The sequence below is a fragment of the Lissotriton helveticus genome, chromosome 11 (assembly GCF_964261635.1).
Source record: "Lissotriton helveticus chromosome 11, aLisHel1.1, whole genome shotgun sequence".
Classification (NCBI taxonomy): Eukaryota; Metazoa; Chordata; class Amphibia; order Caudata; family Salamandridae; genus Lissotriton; species Lissotriton helveticus.
Window position 1 is genome coordinate 114,258,273 of NC_136072.1, and position 15,500 is coordinate 114,273,772.

General features: G+C 44.2%; 1 protein-coding gene across 1 annotated transcript in view; it reads left to right on the forward strand.

The window, feature by feature from the left end:
- The window catches only part of CCDC150 (coiled-coil domain containing 150), a 306,895-nt gene that overhangs the window by 281,817 nt on the left and 9,578 nt on the right, over window positions 1-15,500 (forward strand). The window contains exons 26-27 of the mRNA XM_078665390.1: window positions 91-177; window positions 13,564-13,746. Of these exons, the coding sequence (XP_078521516.1) occupies window positions 91-177; window positions 13,564-13,746 (270 nt within the window). The remainder of the gene's footprint in view (window positions 1-90; window positions 178-13,563; window positions 13,747-15,500) is intronic.

Sequence of the window (15,500 nt, forward strand, 5' to 3'; positions counted from 1 at the left end):
AGGCAGCTCTTAATAGAAGTCATAGTATTTGCTTATATAGTAAGTGAGTAAGCTTTGGAATGTGTGTAATTCCTGCTTCTCTATTCCCAGAACCTGGAAGACACAGTGAAAAAACTGAAGAAATTTAAAGAGGCAGCAGAGAAGACCCTGAAAGATGCCAGTGTGGAGTCCGAACAGGTATTGTAATTTAGCTTTCAAGAGCACTTTGTATACCCAATGAAGTCGCAAAGCACTAGTATTTGCAGCATGCAATGTCTGTTTGGAGTGCATGGTCGGTTGTAGTTTGTCTGTATGCTATGCATAGGAAGAGGTGTATAAGGTTCGGAGACTTGCTCTAAATATGGTACACTCCACTGCTGTGTGTAAGCATGAAGTGCTACAGAGAGTGTGAGACCTGACAAAGACGTGCATGCGGATCCTTACCACTAGGTATGATTGTTTAGTAAACAAAGAATATAGCCTTATAGCCCGCCGTAGCGAGATATACCGGCTATTGAAGGCCCGCTCCAGCGTTAAAGGCCTAAGCCGAAGGCTACGAAGGGCTTGAGGGCAGAATGTTCTAACAAATTAAAAAAGGCCTCTCGGAGCCCGAGGGGATTGAAATCCCCTCGGGCTCCGAGAGGCCTTTGTTCAAACAACATTGGAATGTTGCTTTGCGGGCTTGTAACGGCCTGTAGAAGCTCGGAGCACTCTATTGTATTCAATGGAGTGCTCCACATTCCAATGTTCTACTATACTATATGGAGCATCCCAGAAGGAGCTCAGGCCCAACCCAGGAGTGGAAGAAAACCAGTCCCTGGAAGCATTGTTAAACAGCTAGTGAATACTACATGGGCCCACCCCATCGGGAGCCCCGTTAAGGACCCAGGGAAGACCATATATGGAGAAACAACATGTGAGCAAGCTAAGGAAGCTTTATTAAACACCCAGTGAACATTTGATGGAGCCTGGAAGCATTGTCTAGCAACCGAAGAGCACTATTAAGCTAGCAGAGTGTCCTATATATAGTTACATGGTGGCACTGCAAAGCAACCAAACTACACTGCTTAGCAACAGGTGGAATCACCTAGAGTGACAGGAATACGATCCCTGAGCACAGCCTGGCATCCAGGAGCGATAGAAGAACCAGTGCAAGGAAGCAGTTAAGAAAGTACTCATTTTATATATAATTACCTTTATGAACATCGTTTTATCTTCTTCTGCCTGATGGAGTAGAATGTACATGTGGCCAGGTCTGTTTGTAGGGATGTCAGTGGTCTCTGTTTGGACATATTCCGTTGTCAGAGTGGACTTGAGAAGGGCTTCTTGACACTGCAACACTGTACTATAGACCAGGTCGATTAGGAGGATCTCCATCTTTCTGGGCATTGTCCTTTTTAGCATAAATGTTTGGTACTTTTTTCTTTTTAAATTTAGACTTTTGCCCTGAATCCTTTCTAATCTTTTCAAATGTGTTTGGCTCCTTCCCACTCTCAGGTACTTGGGTTCTTCTTAGTCCCTTCTGTGGAGGTTTGTATTTTGATTTTTGGTCAGCCGTGCAATTGTCATGAAGTTCAGTTCTTTTGTCTAAAAAGATATCTCTTTTGTGTGTGTTGACCTTGTCTCTGATCCTGTGGAGAGGGATTGTAATATTCATCAGAATAGTCTGCAGGCGGTCTTATAGCCTATGGTTACCTAACCAGAACTGTCATTAACTATTCTGATATTGAGGAGAACTCATATTAGAGACCTATTTCTACATAGCGTAGTTTCTATTTCCTTTTCCTTTTCCTGCTCCTGTCCCTTTTCTCTTGGGACTGATTGTCACTCTTGTTTTGTTCTTACCTATGGTCTGGGAGAGCTTATCTCTACTGTCTCTCTAAATGGAGCTATGTAGTTGAAAGATTTTTGTAGAGAGCTGTATCAGCCAATCTTTGATTGCTATTAGAACAGCACCACTATTGACAATTCGTAAAATAATTTTTGATCCTGTGTCATAATTACCTTGAGTTGCATACCCAGTATCATTAACTGGCTACTTCTTCTTCTTGATTGCTCTTCAGAACGTCTCGTAGCACAGGAGGTGATGGTTTCCCATGTATGGCTTTATATGTTTCCAAAGCTATAGTTCCCCAATACTACAATATTTTCAGTTTGGTGCCTTTCCTGTGGGTCGACATAAGACTGTCATCCTAGGTTTATCTTGTGGTATGTGGATACGCTGTTTCCAATTGGCGTGTGTTCTCTGCTACCAAAAAAGGGAATTTTGCTCCCTTTTGGGTAATTTCTCCATTGTGTCAGGTGTCATTTACATATTATTGGTTTCAGTTGAAGGTCCTTCAGGTACCCTGATGGCTTTTACTCCCACCTACTGTATGACTTATTAACCGGAACTATGAGACATACTAAAGTTTCTCTGGTGATAGCTAGATTCAGAGCATGCCTGCATTGATGGGTGGTGCACCCTGTAAAACATGGCGTCTTAGCCTTAGATGTAAACCAGTCTTACTCCCTCAGGATCTCAAGATCTTACCTCGAGTGTTGAATTCTGCAATATCAACTTCCTGTTGACATTGCAGAATTCAACACAAGGCTCTTGTACTTCTGTGCTCTAGATGTTGAGATATTTGAGATCAAGGGTGTCCAGAACTTCCAATTAGACATTTAAGTTGCTGTTTATCCTCCATGTCCATTACCTCAAGAGCCTCTGTATCGCAAGGATGGTCTTTTTGGAGTTTGCCTTCGAGAGGGCAGAGTCTGGAGACATATACAATCAAGTTGGTTACCCTAGCCCAGATTGTGCAATTGACATCTCATACACAGGAAACACTATCCTTTTCCCTAAAACATGTCGGTAGGTGAGCACTATCAAAGGTAGAAAATGACCTTTTTATTTAGCCTTACTTATTGGCTACGGATGTCCACCAAGATGCTCACCAGTAAGTCTGTGAGAAATCCAGTCTTCTCCAAATTTAGGGGACTCTAAGGGGTCTTCAGGAAGTGCTTGCACATTCCTTCAAGGAGAAGTCCGTTCATTGTGGATGCCTTGAACAATCAGTCAGATGTATCATTGCTACACTATTGAGAATGAGACAATTTTGGGATAGTTGCACACGTCCATCTCAGGCACTATCCTTCATAAAACTACTGGGCAGCCAAGTCTCCTGCAGGGTTTCCATGTTTCATGCCTATCTCAAGATTTATTCTCTGCAATGGGCCCTTCAAACCCACTGGAAGCAGTTACCAAGTTCCCTTTTGGTTTTAAGTTTGCTAACACTCAATGATGTGTGACCCCCAAGGAGCATTTTTCAATAGGGATTAGTCATTACAATAATGACACATGTCTCACTTGTTATGTTATGGGCTCTTACTATAGCGCAACGACTCACTCCCGGAAGTGTATGTCAGCACTTCGCAACTCCGGGTTGGTATAGAGCAGTTAGAATAACCACGTCTTTAGGATTCTTTTGAACTTGGCATGTTCTGGGCACATATGAATTTGCAGAGGAAGTTTATTCCAGTGCAGTGGGGTGAGATAGGAGAAGGTTCCAAATCTGGAAGTGAGGATGCGAGGTAACCTTAATAAAGCTTTGTTTGTGGACCTGGGCAGTCTAGTGGGCTGGTGGTAGCATCGTCTGGAGTGCAGGTAAGATGGTAACGAGTTAGTTAGTGCCTTGTGGGTCAAGCAACATAGCTTATAGATGGTGCTTTATCTGACTGGCAGCCAATGTAAGGCTTTGAAAATAGGCGCAGAGGAGGAGCGTGAAGGGAGATTGCAAGTCAGCCGAGCAGCTGTATTCTGCAAAACCTGGATCTTAGATAGCAACGTGTCATTTACTGCCACTAGCAGCTCATTTCCGTAGTCCAAGCGGCTCGTGATCAACACCTGGACTAGGGTTTTTTTGAGGTGGAGGGGAGCCAAGGAAGACCTTTCTTAGTATACGCATTGTGGAAAAGCAAGAGCCACAGGTAACGCTGACCTGATCTTTCATGGATATCGTCTGTCTAGGGGCCTAATTCGTCTGGTCAACAATCTGCCTGTCAGAGTTCTTGAGCCTTTCCCAAATAACACTATCTCGGTCTTATCACTGTTTAATTGGAGACAGTTGCTAGTCATCCAGTTAGCAAATTCCCTCATTCATCTGCGAGCAAAGACTTAACCTTATCTGGGCCCTGCCCGAAGGAGAAGACAAGTTTGGTATCGAAGGCATACAATACGATCGTGAATCTGCATGATCTGATGATTTTTGCACGGGGAGGCAGGTAGATAATAAATGATGTCAGGCTCAGGCAAGAGCCCTGCGGGATTCCCTTATTTATTTATTTATTTTTTTATTTTAAAAGTTTTATATAGCGCGGACAAGATCTTTGCAGATATCAGAGCGCTTTACATAGAGGGGTACATGAGGGGGAGTAATCATACAAATAAATCAGTAGGTCAAAACAGTACAAATACGTTACATAGAGGGGTATATGAGGGGGCATATTCAGATAGATAAATCAATAAATCAAACAGTACAAATAGGTTACATAAAGGGGTATATGAGGGATCATAGTCAGATAGATAAGTCAGTAAATCAAACAGTACACATGGGTGACTGCAAAGCCAATCATGTGAGCAATGAGACAACTCAAACAAGTAGGCAAAGGGGTCAGGCATGTAGTACAGATCGGTGTCGAGTGTTAACAGAGTTCTAGATACTGGTTCAAGTGTATTTAGCCATGAGGATAGCTTTTACTTCTTTTTTAAAGAGTATAGTGGAAGAGATAAGCCTGGTTTCTGAAGGGAGTGAGTTCCAGATCCTAGGTGCCATTCCCGAGAAGGAGCGCTTATATGTTTTTTCCTTCCGGAATCTTCGCGGTTTCAACAGAAGATTGTTTGTGCCTCTAGTGTTTCTGGTTCCGCCAGAGATAGTCAGTTTCTGGGCGAGGTAGCCGGGTGATTTTAGGTGAACCGCCTTGTGTGTCATGCAGGCTATTTTCAGGTGTATTCTGGCTTCAAATGGCAGCCAGTTCAGGGATTTCAAGTCAGGGGTAATGTGGGAGTGCTTTTTTGACCCAGTGATGAGTCTCGCTGCAGTGTTTAGGGAAGCTCTTAGTGGTGCGGTTGTGGTTAGGGGGAGACCGCATAGGGCGGTGCTACCGTATTCAATTCTGGGGGTGACAATTGCTTGTACTGCGGTTTGGAAGTCTTTGGCTGGGAGGAAGGGTTTAAGTTTCCTCAGAGTATTGATCTGGAAGTTCGCTCCCTTAGTTGCTTTGCTGATATGTTGCTGCATGTTGAGATTGGTGTCGAGTGTTATGCCTAAAGATTTTGCTGAGTCCACGATGGTGGGTTGGACATTGAGTGCAGTTAGGTGTTTAAGCCAGGTTTGAGTGGTGGAGATCTTAGCTGGAGGTGAGATCAGAAGGAACTCTGTTTTCAGGGCATTGAGTTTGAGGTGATTATTGGCAAGCCAGGATTGGGTGAATCTGATTGTTGAGTTCAGGAGCAGGATGTCATTGGGGGATTGCAATTTGAGATAAAGTTGGGTGTCATCGGCGTACATGTGAAAGTGTACATTGGATGCTTGTAGCAAGGTGGTGAGTGGTTCCATGACTAGGTTGAACAGAGTTGGGGATAAAGAGGAGCCCTGGGGGACGCCTAGCGTTACAGGTATTGGCGAGGACATCAGGTTGTTGCTCTTGAATTTCTGCGACCTGTTGTGAAGAAAGGAAGTGAACCACTTGAGAACAGTTCCAGATAAACCCATTCTTGTGTTTAGAAGTTCTAGCAGATTCTCATGTTTAACGGTGTCAAATGCTGAAGAGAGATCAAGAAGGATGAGGAGGCAAGTGTCGTTTTGGTCTAGCATTTGAAGTGCGTCGTCAATTATGTGCGTCATGGCCGTTTCTGTGCTGTGTCCAGCTCTGAAGCCTGACTGGTGAGGGTTGAGGAGATCAAATTGTTCAATGTGTTTAGTCAATTGCAGTTGTGCGCATTTTTCCAGTAGTTTGGCGAGAGTGGGAATATTGGTAATGGGTCGGTAGTTGTTGAGATCAGAGGGGTCGGCTGTGGGTTTCTTTAGTAGAGGTGTGACTTGACCAACTTTGAGGGGGGTCATTCTTTGCCTGCAGCCTTACCTGACACTGCTGGACTTCACCTCGCTCCTGGGGCCCTGACGCTGTGGTCTCGCCGCTGCCGCTCTACTCCATCGCGGCAGGCGGCGGCTGGAGACTACAGCTCCCAGAGGGCTTAGCGGTCACTTCCGGCCACTTCCTGCCGCTGCGCGCCCGGAGGCGCTATTAAAACAGGACGCTCCCTCCGCGTCGCGGGACGCGCGCGGGCGTCGCCGGGCTGAGCCCGGGCAGAGGGCGGGCCGTCTGTGGCCGTCCGGGGACGACCAGGGACGGGACGGGCCACCCCCATTGGCACTACTTGTGAGTACGCCTAAACTGTGCCAATAGGAGTTTTTTCACATCGTTTTTAAAGTTGTTTATTGTATCCTCTGACCTGCCACCCATCATGTCTATTCAATTCACTCTACCTGATAACTACTTACTGAAAGTGGTTACTAGAATCAACACGGACAGAAGGAAATCGTTAGGGAAAAGTCCCCTGCCAAACCCGCCATTGGATGTGCCCATGGACCCTAACACTGATGTCACCAACACGCCCAAGGACCCTGTGGGCATTGTCACTGCACTCGAACCTGATAACACTATCATTATTGAGGAGTATAATGAGCTAACTGAAAATATGATTGCACCAGAAACTGACCTAAGTCAGACCAATGAAGGTACTCCTAGACAGTCTATAAGGGCCACCAGACTTATGAGAGCGTGTCGGAAAACTGCCCCAAAACGGGGAAATCATCATCCTGGCAGAAAAAATAAAAAGGATATTATTATTGACAAGGAGAACACTGAGAATCCAGGGGATTTAATGAAAGATAGTTGCGTTACTATTAAGTCAGACCAAATAGATATGCTAATGAACAACATTGATGATAGACTTAAGATGATTGTAGAACCCTTGATAACCAAGATTGAGGGTCTGTGTGCAGAAGTTCTGAGATTGCGAGATATGGTGGACCAACATTCTGTTACACGGGAAAAGCCCTTTTAATTATTAATGATTCAACACGCCCGAAAACAGTACCTATACAGGAAAGGGCACAACTATGTAATATAACTAGTTCCCGTGCTATTGCTACTGCTACTGCTACTGTTCCTACCAGTGAGCAGATACCCAAGGAGTTACCTGCAACGACAAGCCCATTAGTTCAGGGCATGGGTCAACCATCTCAGTTGCAGGGAGCAGGGCCAACTAGTGTAGCCAAGGCCGTCCCAAACCAGACGACCAAACCATTATCTTCTATAAGTAGGGTGAAAACTGTACGGGGGCCAGTACTGGCAGCTACTCCAGCTGTTACCAGGGGGATAAACAGGGCCCCAGTGAGGAGTAATAAGTACCCCGTTGAACTTCCCCCCGAATGTGTACCCTATGTTGTAGTCCTAACGAACGTTCCGACTATAACCCAGGCCCAATTTACTCAGGAGTCGGCGGACTCCCTTAAAAACAAAGCGATCTCTTGGCTCCATCGACACTGTGGCTATCCAGTTGGCTACTCTGATCAAATCATCTCTATCAGAAGAGTCGACTGGATAGGTAACACAAGAAAGAACTGCGGGGGTGACTGCGTGATTATTAACTTTAAACATCCGCAACACGTTGCTACGGTCCTACTTAGAGCGGCCTCAATCACGCAGTCTGAGACAGATGTCGTTGCAAGACCTTTGGGATATTTTTATAACCATCTCAACAGGTCGACATCTGTAAATAATGGGGAGGGCCTACATATTTTTAACAATCATCAACTCAATGTAAATAGATCCGGGATACCAAAGTTCTGTTTTGGTGGCCCCCAGGTGGGCTCACCTATTACACCGATGTATATGCCGAACTCGGTGCCCGGTGGGAACAAATTTGTAACGCATGCCCCTAATTTCCCCTTCGCATCTGAAAGTACCCTGTCTCCAGTTAATGGGATGTTCCAACTCAAAACAGATACCAGACACTGAGTTGTTTGGATCAAAACGATTGACATGAGATTGACCCAGTAGTGGAGAAGTGTGGCTCACTGGTTAGAGGAGGCAGACCCTGAAGCAGAGGTCAGACCCGGGACCAGGGTTCAATTCCCGACGCGGCAGGGTCTTGAGCCCAAATATCCACGGACTCGATAATTCTCGTTTCGGTGCCTACTCGAATCATGGGTTCACACTCTGCAGCTCTGGGCATTAGCCTGCTTAATTTCCACTACAGCCCCCCCCCGCGGCGGGATGCCTGGCTTTCACCTTGGGGGAAGCCAGGACAGGTTCCCAAGGCAAGCGCCGAGATGCCTACGGGTAATCGAGCGCTATATAAGAACTAATAATAATAATAATAATAATAACAGGGGAGAAGTGATACTGGAGAAAAATCTACTTCTATTCCTGTAAATGAACCGGATAATAATGCAACTGTGGATTGTATGACTTTGGGGGGAGTGGAGGAAAATTCTATTCACATAGAGCTTTTAAATTTAGATGTTAACATGTCCGTAATTAGTGACGAAATGCCTATCGTCAATCATGATAGGGATAGGGAAACCTACTATATCGCTAGCTGGAATATTGCAGGGGTGATGGCCAAGGTGGAAAAATTGGGATGGAAAGACTTCATTGATTTGTTTGATATCATCTGCCTTCAAGAAACTTGGTGTAAAAATTTTAAAGGCATTGATGGTTTTGTAACATACGAGCTTTCCGCTGTGGCTTCACCACATGGCAGATCCAAAGGAGGGTTGCTAGTGTTGATCTCTGTCAAATTACCAGTTTTAGTGAAAAAATATGTAAAAGTAGGGGTCCATTCACAAATTCTATGGCTATCACAAGAAGCGGGTAGAAATATACTTTTGATTAATTTCTACAATAACATATTTGATGGCACTAGGCATATAGTCATTAACGAGTTAGATAATGCTGTGTGTAATATTGCGAAAATTTTTAATGGTGTTTTTGAATATATTTTTGTGGGGGATTTTAATGTAGCGGTCTGCCCTTTGTCGTCCCAGAAATTATGTGGTGTGTATAATTATTCAGGGGAGGCCGAGGCTCATTTTCCTCATCATATGTATGGTGAAACTCTGAATAATTTTTTAATAGATCATGACATGGAAATCATGGAAAATGCAAAAAATGATCTAGGAGAAAGTATGCCAACGTTCAAAGGGAGGGGGGCAAACACGGTCATTGATTTTATATGCATGTCTTCTAACCTAATCCCCATGTGCTCTGAGCCCAAGGTGGTTGATGTAATGCTTAGTGACCACAATTGTTTAATCACCGAAACTAGAATTTGGAAACCTCCCAAGATTACCAATATGGGTACTGTCGCTGTCAACATCGAGCCCCATAGGGTAAATGGTGTTAGGTTGAGGTGGAAAGGAGAAAATGCCGTTGTAACATCAGATTCCATCATTAGTAGTTGCTTGATGGATATTTCGGCAATTCTCGAACAAGAGGAAACAGTGGGTGCCAGTATTGTTCACTTTGATAGTATTAACTCAACCATCAATAAGATGTTCACAAAAAAGATAGGGCACAAGGCTAAATTGAACAGGGGGTGGTTTGACCATGCTTGCTCGGAAGCCCGGAGAAATCTTAAAGAAGCTTTAGCAGTTAAACCGAGAGACAAGAGTCTAGTGATCCGACTTAGGCAGGATTTTAATCAAGTCCTGAAACGCAGAAAGGTGGAATTACAACAGGAAGCATGGGACAAGTTAAGCCAAGCCGCAGAATTAAAAGATTGCACTTTGTTTTGGTCTGTAGTTGTTGAGATCAGAGGGGTCAGCTGTGGGTTTCTTTAGTAGAGGTGTGACTTGACCAACTTTGAGGGAGTCAGGTATGCTTCCTGGTTGGAGAGAGCTGTTGACAATTTTAGTCCAGAGAGGGAGAAGCAGAGGGGTAAAGTCTTTTACTGCGGAAGCAGGAAGGGGGTCCGTGAGGTGATTGGATGGTTTCAGGGTGCTGAGTAGTTTGCCAATTTCTTCTTCCGAGTATGTGCTAAAGGTTGACCATGTAGCATTGTTTTTTGGTTCAGCGGGTGCTAGGCACTGGGGTTTGGAGTGGAGGCTTGCATCAATAAGGAGATCGCTTTATATGTTGTCAGTTTTTTGGATAAAGAAAGCAGCGAAGTCTTCACAGGAGGGTGCTTTACTCACAGAGTTAAGTGGTTGGGGTTGTTCCTTGGATTGTGATCTGATTAGCTCAAACAGTTTTCTCGGGCGGTTTTTTGCTTGGTCGAGCTGGAGGCTGAAGAAGTCTGCTTTTGTACGTTTTATTTTCCTGAAGTAGGCGTTTCTCTTTTTCTTCAGGTCTTTTAGGTGCATTGCAGAGGGAGCTGTTCTCCAGATACGCTCTGCCATTCGCATGTCTCGTCTATCCTCATTGAGACTCCCGTCGTACCATGGGTTGGAAGTTTTAGTAGAGATTCTTTTTAGCTGCATAGCTGCCCTTGTTGACCAGCATCATTCGAGACTTGAAAGAGTCTAGCAAGATAGTTTGGGTTCGGTTAACAAGAAAGTCCAGGAGCCAGTGTACCGCTCTAATGTATATGCCTGAGTCGTACAGTCTGCGGATTAAGATCGTATGATGGACCGTATCGAAAGCCGCTGATAGATCCAGTAATACCAGCATGACCAGGGTTCCAGTATCTAGTGACAGTCTGATGGTGTTAGTGACTGCCACTAGTGCAGTCTTTCTGCTGTGCATCACTCTGAAACCCGATTGTCAGGGATATAGGATCCTATGATCTTCCAGGAAAGCAGCTAGTTTTTTATTTATGTGGTTTTCCAGGCTTTTTCCTAACAAGAGAATTAGCAAGATGAGTTGTTAGTTGGAAAACGTTTCTGGGTTGGTGGTGGGCTTTTTTAGAATAGGAGACACTTGGGCAGACTTCCACTCTCCCGGAACTTCAGCTGAGCACAAAAAAAGGTTGTAGAGAGCCATAACAGATGGCGTAATAGCTTTGGATAAGCAGGAAGTGATCCTGTGAGGGGGCATAAGTCCAGTGAGGAGCCATTGGGGGAGGCGGGGGGGGGGGGGCAGGCGGGTGCAAGTTGAAGTCAACTTTCTCTTCCTACTGTTGGTGGTCGATGGGAAAGATCTCATAGATAGTATTGATCTTTCCTTTGAAAAATTCTGCCAGTAAATTGCATAATGTTTGAGAGACTGAGATAGAGCGATTGCAACCTCGAGATTTCACAAATGCATTCAGAGCTTTAAACAGTTCTTTTGAGGAATTTCCTTCTTTGTTGATTTTATCTGTAATGTGGTGTTTGCTGGCAGCTTTAATCCTTTTGTGGTAGCTAAAAAGCATAGTCCTATAAGCTTTTATGCCGAAGAAGATTTGGTCAAACACCATCAAAGTTTCAACTGTTTGCACTTTGATTTTTCCAAGCGTAGTTCGTGTAAATAGCAAGGGGCGGGCCTCTAGTTAAGGTGAATGAAATTTGTTTAAAAGGTGAGATCTTTTCAAAAGCCTGCGTAAGGGAGCCATGGCATGCAGCTAAGACTGAGTTTATGTACTTGTATGGTATGGTCTCAATAAGATTTTAGAGAAGGTGACGGGCGGGACCTCCTTTCATTGCCTCCCCACTTTGCTGGTCCCATTACTGGACCTGGTAGTGTCGTTTTCGCTTGAAATCTGAAGCTTGATCACGTAGTGATCCAACCAAGTAAGGGGAAGTTGGGGTTCACTCCTAATTCTCAGAGGGTTGGTAAAGTTAAGGTCCAAGGTGTGGCATGCATTACGTGTGGGGCCTGTCTATATTAGTTGGGGCCAGATCTTCTTCATGTCCATTAGGAGTTGAACGAGAACAGTATCCGCTGAATTTTCCCCATGCAAATTAAAGTCACCCAAGAGCAGGAAATTATTGGACAGCAGTACATACACAATACAATCCATTAATGCGTGGCTAAAGACTTACCAGGCGGATAATGGACCACTGCTCTTTTCCAATGGTCTGTTGTAGAGACTGCAATGTTAAAAATACATAATTCCACCCAGTCTGCGAGTAAAGTGTTAACTAATTTGTGGTTGGGATGATCATTTTGCATGGATTTTAATCAATAAAAATTGGTGCCTCAAAAGGTCCAGGCTCCATGTAGATGTCCGGTATTTATTGGGTGCTTCTTTTCCCTTTTACCACTCTCTCTAGGGGACTCTGGTGGTTAACAAAATACCAGTATAGCATGGTCGGTCCTGTGCAGGGAAGACATACTGGCATGGTTATGAGCTGTGGAACACAATTGTCCATTTAGCAGGCAAGAATAACATCTAGGGGGACTAGTCAGTCATTGGAAAGCAATGCCTCACAAGTGAAAGCCATACCAGGATGTGCTTTGTTCACTTGTATTTATGAATTCTACGAGTGGAACTACTTGCCATGTGCATAAACTGATACTTTGGTTCAGTTTGTTTCCCTTTCACCCTTACTCTTAGCTGAAGCTATTAATTTCTTATACCACATACTGTTCAGCCTTTTTGGACCTTATCAGAGAAATGCATTTTTAGTTCTCAGAGTGAGCTATGGGACCCTGGTCCAGGTTTACACCTTGCACCTAGGTTGTTACACTGAATAAAACAAATTAGTGATGGGCGAAGTCAGCTGCGGCCGCTGCAGGTAAGAGCAGTGGGGCCAGCTGCGGGGGATTTCGAGAAATGACCACGAGGGAAAATTATTTATTTAATTTTCCCTTGTGGTCGTCTCTTAAAATCCCCTCCCAGCCGGCTCCATCGCTCTTACCTGCAGCGGCCGCGGCTGGGCGATGTGCTTGAATAAATGTCAGCCACTATTAATTGCTCTGGGCATAATTTTTTGCTTGCTGTGTCACTACAGATGGGCTAAACTTATGCAAATCAGCATTGTTCGGGCTGCAGTAATTTTTTAACCCAACTGCCACATAATATCACATTTGAAGGAGCACAAGCACCCCAGACATCTTTCAACCTCAGTGAGACACTGGAGGCATGGATATTGTACTGAGATTGTTGTACTGAAAAAAACAAAAAAGTAATGAGTCTCTTGTGGGGTGGCACCAATACTGATTTCCCTATGGTTGGTGCTTTTCTATAATAGTACAGTAAAGCTAAACACAATGGGCTTGAATGAGTTGAAGTTAGGGAAGTTATATGGGACTCTTGGCCTTGCACGTTTTCTCTAAGATGCAGTTTCCAATTATTTTACTGAGTTGGGTAGATAGTCCATGTTGTTTGTAGAATTAGTAGAGCAAATGGACCAAGATTGCCAGCATTACTAAAGACAAGTCCCTTATCCTTCCATGATACGACTTGCTTCAAACTACTGCCAAAGATGAGCATGGAGCTCACTAGCTTTAACATCTTATGGTTGCTCTTGAGCCTTTATTGGTGGGAAAATTCATTGGAAGAGTCTTCGAGGCACATCCTGCCACTGTTGAGACTTGTATCCCCATTATTCCCCTTCCTTTGCTCCTTACACACCACTCTTCAATGATTCAATATTCCCTCTGCCTCCCTAGATCTCACTTAACCTGGAGGAAGCTCATCGATGGTTCACGACTAAGTTTGACAGCTTGAAGCTAGAGATGATGCAGACCAAGCATCGTTGTACACCATCCTGCAGCGAGGAGACCTTGAGAGAGACCGAGGCCGCGAGAGAGGAGAACAAGGATTTTCTGAGCATATTATGCCAGGAATTAAAGGTATGCACACAGAATGATGGTAGGCCTGAAGCAGAGGAAAAAATACTGCACACTGTACCAATCCTGCTGTGGAGAAAACCTCCAACACCATAGGCACCTGCTGGAGCACCAATGCCATGCACGAAGGAGTGCTAGAGCAGAGTCAGAATGCTATGTGTGTATTCTTTAGGCTTAGCAGTTCAAAGATGGGGCAGATAGCCCTTGTATGCTGTAGGTTTGCATTATCAATGTGTGTGCAATGATTGGTCTTGCTGTACCCTTAGAGACCTGAGAGTTATAATATACCTGATGCACTGATCCAGGCCAGATGGTTGTGGCACACATTGACTGTAGGCCAGAGAGACTCCACTTGCGGGCTTAGACAACTGAACTGAGGGCATGGAGACTCAACACCCATTGCCTTGTGGTGTGAATCCTGGTTGGAGAGAGACTCAGAACATTGTTGCCTTGGTGTACACATCATCGGTAACAAATGCTGAATTTTGAATACTGAATAAATCTGAGGACAGAGTAAGAAAACCTCCACACTGCAAGCCGAAGTTAACTGCCCAGGGATAAGTCACCCTGCACCTGGTGGGCATGGTGTGCCAAACCAGGAACCTGCTAGGCATGGTGTGCAAATCCAGGGTCTGAGATGAGCACTATACTGTAGTCCTGGTAAAAAGAAATTGTGCACGCTCCAGGCTTGGCGTGCAGACCGAAATACCATGCACCACATGCTTGGAAAATTGATAGATGTCAATAAAATCTACTGTATTTCAGTGGGTCTAAAACATTTTCACTTCTGGGCACTCCCAATTAATCATTATTGGACCCAGGGGACCCCGGACTAAGCATTGTCGATGATTTGAACTGCAAAACAATACACAAAGATTGCCCAAAAAAAAGCATTCATCAGACAAATACACACATGATGACACATTTTATTTAATTTGCAAACACATAAAAATAAAAAAACTCAATTTTAATAGAAAGTTTGGAGATTTTCTAAATTCAATTGATGCCACTCATCATTCATACTATATTCTGTTTGATACACCTGCACTGCTCCCACAAATCAATCTAAGGATACTAATTACATTTTTAGCCTCCAATTTCAAATTCCTAAACATTTACAGTACTTTTAAAACATTTTTAATTGCATAGTTAGCTTCTTTATTTATCTCCACTTTATTAATCTGTTAATAATATTTAATTTTCTAAGTAGTCACGGCCCCCCTGAGGAGGCTTTGTGGACCCCCAGGGGTCCCCGGACCACAGGTTGGGAGCCACTGCTGTATTTTATTAGACTTGAAGCATCAGTCTGAAAGCACAGAAATAGGTGCACTCTGTAGGCCTGTAACATAGCAATCAAGGTAGACAGAAACACCTCATGCTGCAGACTTAGTGGGATGATCCATATGGTAGAAGGGACCGTCCACATGCAGTTGAGGCTTAATACAGCATAGTTTAAGATTTACATATGGATCAAGGGGCATTATTAAAGCCTATCTCTGCATTAGATAGGCTTTGAGTAAAATACAGTTCTTTTAGTCTTGCACCTCCATTCTCCAGCTAGAGTGCCCCAGCTCACTTTAGTTGTTTACTACTATTTTGATGTAAAGTCTCATGTTTTAAAAAAATAGGATACATTGCTGCTCTGGTAGCATCAATTAAACGATCACCTATGCTCCCTGCCCCCCCGGTCTCTTTACTATTGTTCTATTACTCACGGTGTGAGAAGGAACCAGAGTGTCTTAGTACAGCATCGGTAT